At 36.6% G+C, this 9,068-nt stretch overlaps 1 protein-coding gene and 1 non-coding gene across 2 annotated transcripts; one reads left to right on the top strand and one right to left on the bottom strand.

Annotated features, from left to right (window-relative positions):
- Positions 1-2,531: 2,531 nt before the first annotated feature.
- LOC125660514 (small nucleolar RNA U3) lies at positions 2,532-2,753 on the bottom strand. The gene has a single exon (XR_007364386.1). It is a non-coding gene; the product is annotated as a small nucleolar RNA U3 (small nucleolar RNA).
- A 5,029-nt stretch (positions 2,754-7,782) lies between these two features.
- Positions 7,783-9,068, top strand: LOC125657620 (uncharacterized). The gene is made up of 2 exons (XM_048888315.2): positions 7,783-8,492; positions 8,600-9,068. The coding sequence occupies exons 1-2, from the start codon at positions 8,102-8,104 to the stop codon at positions 9,010-9,012; spliced, it is 804 nt and encodes a 267-aa protein (XP_048744272.2). The 5' UTR covers positions 7,783-8,101; the 3' UTR covers positions 9,013-9,068.

Genomic DNA, 9,068 nt, shown 5'->3' with positions numbered 1-9,068 from the left:
TTGACGTTTTTCTTTTTATCGGCGTCTAGTAATTTTATTCTATTCCCAATAGGTGCTCCTCATTTAGTTTTGTAAATCTATATAGGATCGTTCCAATTTAGGGGTAGACTGATGTATAAAAGTAAAATGTGTACCTCGTATGATCAGTCACGAACACAAGTCTGCGGTAACATTCGCAGCCCCTTGGGTCTCTGGCAAGCTTGCCATTTTTCGCTTGCCGGAAAGGCCCGCGCCCGAAAATGCGATGTCAAGTATTTAATGGTTACCATACTAACAACCACTGCACAGATCAGTGGATATATTTATTAGGTCACCTGAATCATTTAAGTGACCTATTGCTATCTGTTTTTGTCCGTCATCGTGCTGCGTTAACATTTGAACATTTTCAGCTTCTTCTCTGAAACCCCTGAACCAATTTCAACCAATTTTGGCATATAGCATCTGTGGGTGGAGGGGAACAAAAATTGTGAAATTCGTGGTCCCTGCCCCCCTGGGGCCTGAGGGGTGGGGCAAAAACCATAAAAATGAGTGTAATTTTAAAAAATCTTCTTTACTCCTGGACATCAAGAAGCCAAACTGTGGGCATAATTATAATGAGCGTTGAGCCCTCTACCAAAATTGTGAAATTCATGGCCCCTGGGGCAGGGGTTCTTGTGTTAGGGTGGGGCTCTATTGGTCATATAGTGAAAATGTAGAAATTCTTTGAAAATCTTCTTATATTGGTTTTATCTAAGGAGTAAATAACCCTTTTCTTTATGATGTCTCGGACCTAGGTTTTTTAAAAAGGATTATTGATTGAACATAAAAATGACACATGTACTTCATGACCACATAGCTATTCAATGTTTCTTCCATCCAAAAGTAAAATTCTTATATTTAAACACAAACCTAATTCAAACATTGGAAGGTTGTTACATGATACTCAGGTGACCTATAAGGCCCCTGGGCCTCTTGTTTTGTTTGTTGTCGCACGTCCTGGGATATCCGAGAATGCTTTGTTTAAGGTAGCTCACTGCACTATTTAGCTTATACTCTGTATGGCACCACGTCACAAGATGGTGAAAATGGTTTGTTAAATTATTTGTATGGATTGATTTCTTTGTATATCATCGTAGCTCGTTGGTTAAAACATTGGGCTGGTGAACCGCAGATCTCGAGTTCAAATCCCTCAGAGTGTGTTGAAATAATTTTTTTGAAATCATGCTTTTATCCAGATTTATAAATGTTTTGGCATACAGTGTATATACTTACTGTATATCATCATATCTTTTGTAATTACTGATTTGAGAATCTATTTCTGGGTGTAGTGAGCCACCTTAATGGAGACGTCACTGATGTATGTGCATTCCCGTAATCCTGATACTTTGGGATCTTGATTAGTAACCTTGCACTATTAAGGATGTTCTCTACGTCGTCATAATGGCTGACTTCCTTCTAAAACATAAATGAAAATATATATATTAGCAATATTTGTCTATTCATTTAAAAGGTTATCGTCTAGCTGAGTAGCTCGGTAGGTAAGCATGTCGAAATAAAAGATGAAAAAACAAAAACAGCACGTCGACTGCTGAAATGTAGATCGCGGGTAGGAGTTTTGAATTTTTTTCCAAATTGCTTTCGACTAAAACTGCGTTTTTTGACTAAATAAAGTAAATATTGAAATTTCCAATATCAAAATATTGTACATATCCCCCACTTTTCATCCATATTAAATTTCTCTGGTGTAGCATACCTCCTAAAAGTACGAGGTAACGATTAATAACCCTTGACTTGTGAAGATGCCGGAGGAGAACGTCTGATTGAAATTTTCTAGACTAGCAAAAAATAGAGACCTAAATTTTTGGAGAAGGGAGGATGGATAATAGTGTCTTCATCAATTTATATAATGCTGCCAAAAATAATTTCCCCAAGCTTCAATTTAGGGGGGGGGGGGGGGGGGGGGCACAACGCGTCGCATTCTCATTCACTGTATAAAAAGGGAGGGGGCAGGCAGTTCACATTGTCAAAATAGGGGGAGCCAACAACTCTGGTTATCATTAAAAACTAAGTACTATTATGCATTGTATAATAGTACTTAGTTTTTAATGATTTAGATTATAAATTTCGAGTTAAGGCCAATGCAACTCCCCCCCCCCCCCCCCCCCCCCCCCCCGAATTTTTTTTATTTTGCGAAACTTGAGATTTCCGGAAAATTTTCATGTCCAACTACATTTCCGGTATAGCAACGTGAAAAGCCACATGAAGAGAAATCTATATGGTTTTCTTAATTTCTCGTGCTCTTACAGGCATAAATCTTGAAGAAGTTGGGTGAGCTTAAACTAGAATTTGTCTGTGAAAATAGCATAGGTTGATACATGTATCCATCTAGCATTAAATGATGCACTTCTGCTGAAAAAAAAAGTGGTGGTCTTTAATATTTTTCTCAAAAAATAAATATTAAAAAATAAATCCTCCCACCACTTTTTCGTGACCCTATTAAAGTAGTAGTAATTGTATTGTGTGCTACTATTTCTTTTTAAGAGTTTTTTGAAACCACTCAGAATGTGACCCCTTCCTCCAACTCACCACTTAAGGGAGAGAGGAACGGTCATCAATGACGAGGGCCGAGCTGGGCGGTGAAGCCCAGCAGCCCTCGCCCGCTTCACGCTCAGAAGAGGCCACTCTGACTCATCGTCGTGGTTTCTGGTCCACACAGTTTTACCTGGTGTCCCGGCGATACATACTATAGAAATGATCCCTAAGAGTATGATCTTAATTAATAACTGTTCTATTAATGTTTAAATAGGATACTTGTTATTAACTGATTAAAACTTGTGAATATTTTCATTCAAGAGAAATGAGTCTTGTAATTTTCTTTTATTTACCAATAAATTCAAAATATTATGATTTTAAAATATTATTAATATGTGTTTTCTAATTATTGTTTAATCGAATTTTTATCATCTTGTATATTAGATATAGATTTTCAATTTTAACTGTGTACAGACGTTCAATACATACACATCTACATGCGGTTAACTTTAAAGAAAGATAACCCACATGTGTCGAGAGAGTGGAGAGATAATCCATTACACATGTTTTCACAGCACTGTTTGGGTTATCGTCCTTTGTGACCATTTGCTGGTCAGTGCATATTAGAGAAAGTAAAAATAAAAAACGTTAATACCTTTATAGTATATTTTATCTTATTTTACGGATACATTGGTCCTGTGAAATTAGTCTTTTACTTTGAGAACTGTGTGTGTAATACTGTGTTTTATATATATATAATAATAGTTTGCCTCCACCCTCTCCAAAGTAGCATGCGTATAAATCAGTTTAAAATACTTTTGTTAAGATCGAGTTTATCATGTTGAAACTGCTGTAAAAATTTACCGTGTGAGAAATCCACCTCACATATTAATTGTAAATATATCCTTGTTCACAAAAAAGTACAAAGTTTGCAGTACTATCTGAGTTGGGAAGGTTTCAATGAAAAGTACAAAGTTTGCAGTACTATCTGAGTTGGGAAGGTTTCAATGAAAAGTACAAAGTTTGCAGTACTATCTGAGTTGGGAAGGTTTCAATGATGCATATGAATGTAGAAAAAAAAAAATGTTGACACAAAAGAATTCATGGTTTGCAATTATACATAAATTACGTGTCATATTTTTCGTTTTTAGGGAATTTATTGTACAGAGGGACGTGGCAGTCGAGTCGCGCAGGTATAATAGTTAGAAATTATCACAGAAGATCAGTGTGCAAAATAAGACTTTCTTCTCACGGGTTCAAAATCGAAATGGGTAGGTTTACCAATACCCCCAGAAGGGACCGAATAGGCACTAAATGCAAATTTAATACTATTTAAAAAGAACTGCATTTTTTTATAACATGTGAAAAATATGATAACGAAAGAAAAGAAATATTTCAATTTATTGAAAAAATATCCAAATTTTTCTGCTTAGATAATGAACAAAATCTATTTTGGCTACTCAACTCAGAAGAGAAAGAAATTCTGATCTCGTAAGCCGTTTTTAAAATATCAAATAACATGATATAGAAATATATTTATGTATGATGTATTGTCATCTATAGAACTATATTCGCAGAAATTCCTTCGATAAAGTTGGTTTATACCCCATGAATCGGTCTCGAAGCAGGTAGCCCCCTGTTTACATGATTTGTTGCACACCTACATATATTAGCATCTCTCAAGTGGCTCTAGAGCTTACAGGAGGTTGAAACTGACCATTCAGCTCCGGGGCCATAAAACTTAGCTAGCTCACTTTTGAGATTATAAAAAAAATCTCACTTTTTAAACTCAACTTAGACCGTCTCACTTTTGGTGTGCCATAAAGCTAGTTTTAGCTCATTTAGCATTTTCTAACTTGAGACAGATACTGAGACCAAAACCATGGAAACTGGGCAGGAAATGAGTTGAATTATGGGATGTTTTGTTTACATTTTATTTTTTGCAATGCCAAGCCCACTAAATATTGCGTAATGCATGGAATATTTTAAAAATCCAGTAGGCCAGATTTTACGTTTTTTACCTAAAAATTATGTGGTTTCATCTTTCATCTGATCTGTTTTAAACGCTATGGCTGAAAACGATATCACCTATCGTCGTAAACGCAACAAAAGTTACACATTACTTTGTTTGTCATAAAATTGATGACATAATATTGTTTTATCTTCAAAGTTTTCCAAAACAGGAAAACAATCAATTCATGAAAAAAAATATTGTAAGGAAATAAATACCACAATAAGAAATTATCTTATAGAAAATATATGTCCCAAAACCAAAGTCAGATTGATATTATTGATTTTCATATGTGTTATCATACGATTATTCCCCCCCCCCCCCCCCCCCCCCCCCCCCCCCCCCCCCCCATATCGCGCTGTGTTCTAATAGAAATTCAAGAGTTAATAAGAACGACTTATGAGGAAATAATATATTTCAGATAAATTATTGGTTCTGTATAAAAATAATTTCTTTTTAGAAGTGTGTGGGGGGGGGGGGGTATGTACATAATATCTACTAGTATACAAGCTATCCACACTTCCGGTGCCTATGCCGCTCTTCCATTTCACTTGCCAATGTCACGCGCTGTGAGATTTTGTTCCGCGGGTTAATTATGAGTACAATGAGTACAACCCCGAGTTGGCATGCACCGAGGTGGGTATCCATGTAAAGTAAATTCTCCGCAGGCGCGTAGCCAGAAAGAAAATGAAGTGTACGCAAATTATGGCGAGGGGTCTGAGGGCCGCCTTGAGGCCCCCAGTGGGTTTAAGGCAAAGTCCTGATCAATGATAACTCAGGGGGCGAAGCCCCCGGAAGCTCCTGGATTATTCCATTGAAATCGGGGTTTCTTGTAAATTTCCAATATAAAATTTTTTTACAAAATTATTTTCCAAAGTGTTTTATGCCAACCGTGTGTACAAGGACTGACTTTACATTCATTCTACGAATTTTTAAAAGTTGTTTTCGACTGATACATATGGTAAATGTTACTGATAACAAAGAATATCCTAAACCGTCTACTACATGTGCATATATATATGATGAACATTAAAGTGATATTCGACATTTGAAATTCAAAAAGGATTTTAAATTTCATTGAATGGACATCATAAACTGGCACTATATAATGCAGTTATTTTAGGCAAAGCTATTTTAACGACAAAGATCTCTCTCTCTCTCTCTCTCTCTCTCTCTCTCTCCCCTCTCTCTCTCTCTGAGTTATCGTTCCTTACACTCACTTACACCTCTGTCAACGTCTCAAGGGTTTTACAAGATTTTTGTAAAATGGCACGTATGCTCAAATAATGTATGGTTTTCACTTCCGTTACAAAAATATACGTAAATAAATAAATATTGAGCAGATATCAAGTCTTTTTGTGACACAAGAAGCATTGATTTGGGTTGACATGTGGATATTGGGTTGTTCTATTGCACCAGGCCTATACATAGGTACATGAAGAATATATAGTAATGGGAAAAAATCTACAAAATTAATAGTTGCTTGTCCTATATTTTCCCGATATTTTATAAAATAGTTCTTAGTTTTTTTTTAGCCGTAAAAAAACAAAACAAAATGGATTTACATGTGGAATAACATTGCTTATTTTGAGACGTTAACATAGGTGTAAGTGAGAGCAAGGGACGACAACTCTGGGTAAAGATTGACAATTCTAGGAACAATATTTAGCACACACAATACCCTAGTGCATAAATGGTAATCATATTATAACTTGAAGACTTTCCATTTAGTGATACATGTACACCAGTAGTAAAGTTTATTGAAAAATGGGGAAAAAACTTAAAAATCAATAGGACTAATAGTAAAATTTGGACACAATTCCGCATCCCTTTGTTAGTTCATAGCATATGATGATAAAAGTAAATGACGTAGCCTATATATACCAAAAACAATTTAATTTACCAATATCCCCCCCCCCTCCCCAAGAAATCAAAAGAGATCTTAGTTAACAATTAAAATGAGTCTTTAAGTGTTAAGAACTGCTCTCTGTAGGAATTTCCCTGCATTACTTAATTCATTGAAATTTTCTGTAGACAATAATTGTAGAAGTTTATACATACTTAGCCTATACCCATGATACCAGTTATAATTTTTAATATGTAAGTTCCTATACACATCATAACGTGAGCATTTCAAAATAAAAGTGATACTTTAATCCTCTTTAATCATATTCATTATCTAATCTAGTTTCGAATAGAAATATGTTAAGATCCAGAAACTGAGAATATTCTTAAGTCTAAATTTCAAATCCCGCTAACTATTGAAATAATTTTCATAAACAAATAAGATTTTTAATGTTTGTATTTGATTTTTTTTTTTTAATAAACCTGCATATTTTTTTTAAACATCTATGCTGTAAATCTTAAGGTGTAACTAATCAAAATATTCTCAGTTTATGGTCTTAGGGTCAGGACGCTTGTCTCACAGAATTACACATACAAAGATTTGCTAAGTATCGAATTAATGCAAAACGGAATAAAATTGATTGATTGTATAATTAACGTCGCTTTCGAGAATTTTTCACTCATATCGAGACGTCACCATTGCCGGTGAAGGGCTGCAAATTTAGGCCTATGCTCGGCGATTACGGCCATTGAGCAGGGAGGGATCTTTATCGTGCCACACTTGCTGTGACACGTAACCTCGGTTTTATATGCGGTCTCATTAGTGATCAAGACTACGGTCTCGTCCGAAGGACCCGCTGTTTGGTGTTACACACGAGAGAAGCGAGGTCAAACAGGGTACCAGTTTACCGAAGGACCGCCCCATTTAGTCGCCTCTTACGACAAGGAAGGGGTACTGAGGATTGATTCTAAACCGGATCAATCAGACAATCACACGATAGATAGGCTCTCCTTACAGTGAAAAATAACTCCATCAATCATTTCAACACAGTCCTAGAAATCTGAAAGTTTTTCAAATAATTGAAAATAACGTTCCTATCTTAAAAGTCGACCAAGACATACACATACATGCACTCTGAGTACTTAGATCAAACGTTTTATGGCCCCAGAGCCCGATCCTATTTTACCAGTAACATCAAATGGAATAAATCAAGATGTACCACGTGTTTACCGTGAAATTATCAATGAAATGAGTTAGTTTACGCCTTACTTACCTGCGTCGGATACGGTGAGAACCAAATGCAGAAGATGCTTTTTTAAAAAAAAAAAAAAAAAAAAAACAACTTAATACTAGTGAACTCGTGTAAGTACATTAGAGATTGCACCAAAAATACTAACCCGAATTTTACCGTGTTCCCGATTCTACTGACACAACAGGGACCTTAATTTCTTCACTAAGGCCCAGAACAGTTATCGGACCCACAAACTTTGAGGAAACAACCCGTGAGGGTGCAAAAGTTTTATTCCCATGAATTCCTCAGAATTGATATTTCGGTACGCGACCTTCTTGTTTGATCAGTTAACTGCAATATATAGGTCATTTGATATTTTAAGACAATTTTCTCGGACCTGATTGCAGTATAATAGAACAAAGGAAACACTCCTGTGCAGATAAGAGAAAACTAATGCAATAGATTGTCCGATCTTACTTCAGAGATCCTCATTATTCACAAGATGGCGCTACGTCTCCTAGTGTATCTGCTAATCTTAACATGCTTCACCAAAGTAAAGGGGGACAAGATGGAGGAACCGGAAATTGCTGGAATGGTCCTCAAATTATCTAAAACCGTGGAAAAACTGGAATCCATTGTAGAGAAACTACAGAGGGACAATGGGGACTTAAAGGGCGCCCTCGCAGATCTGTCCACCAGACTGGAAGCTGAGACACATCAAAGAAAGCTAATCGAACACCGCCTTCTTGAATGTGAAGGACGTCTGGATTCAGTGGAACGACATGCTGTTTTTGATAAGTTTCCGACAGGACAGGGAAATAAAAGTAGTTCTCATGATTTAATTTTTCGAAAAAGAAATACTCCAAAGAATGTACAGAGGCGCAGACGACAGGGTAATACACATTTTGTTAGTATAACCATATACATGTATACATGTAGTATCAATTGAAATGTTAAAATATGCGTTACTGATTTCACCACTTGTATACGAAATTTGTAGGAATTCGCTCCACCAATGGCACCATCGCTTTTTCTGCGTTCATGTCCACCGGTTTGTCCCCCGGCCATTTACGAACCTTGGTATTTGATGCTATTTTCACCAATGAGGGAAGCGGTTATAACCATCACATGGGCATATTCACGGCTCCCCGCTCTGGACTCTACGTCTTCACGTGGACAATACGAGGGTCGACAAGTTCAACGTACTTCAACACGCAGCTAGTGGTGAATGGACTTATATACGGCTCGATTTACACACGCTATCACTATTCGTCATCAAGTTCGGGTACATCAGTGGTGTACGTGGCTGAAGGCGCGGCGGTCTACGTCCGGACAGGTCCCACTGGGAACAGTGGGAGTATAGTTAGCAGCTATGATGGATACACAACATTCTCGGGGTGGACAATTGATTAAATGTTGTAATTAACTAATGTAATTATAGTATGCTTTCATTAAAACCGTGAAACGTC

Source organism: Ostrea edulis, chromosome 9 (genome assembly GCF_947568905.1).
Source record: "Ostrea edulis chromosome 9, xbOstEdul1.1, whole genome shotgun sequence".
Classification (NCBI taxonomy): domain Eukaryota; kingdom Metazoa; phylum Mollusca; class Bivalvia; order Ostreida; family Ostreidae; genus Ostrea; species Ostrea edulis.
Note: the sequence above shows the minus strand (reverse complement) of the source record. Positions and strands in the feature narration are given on the sequence as shown.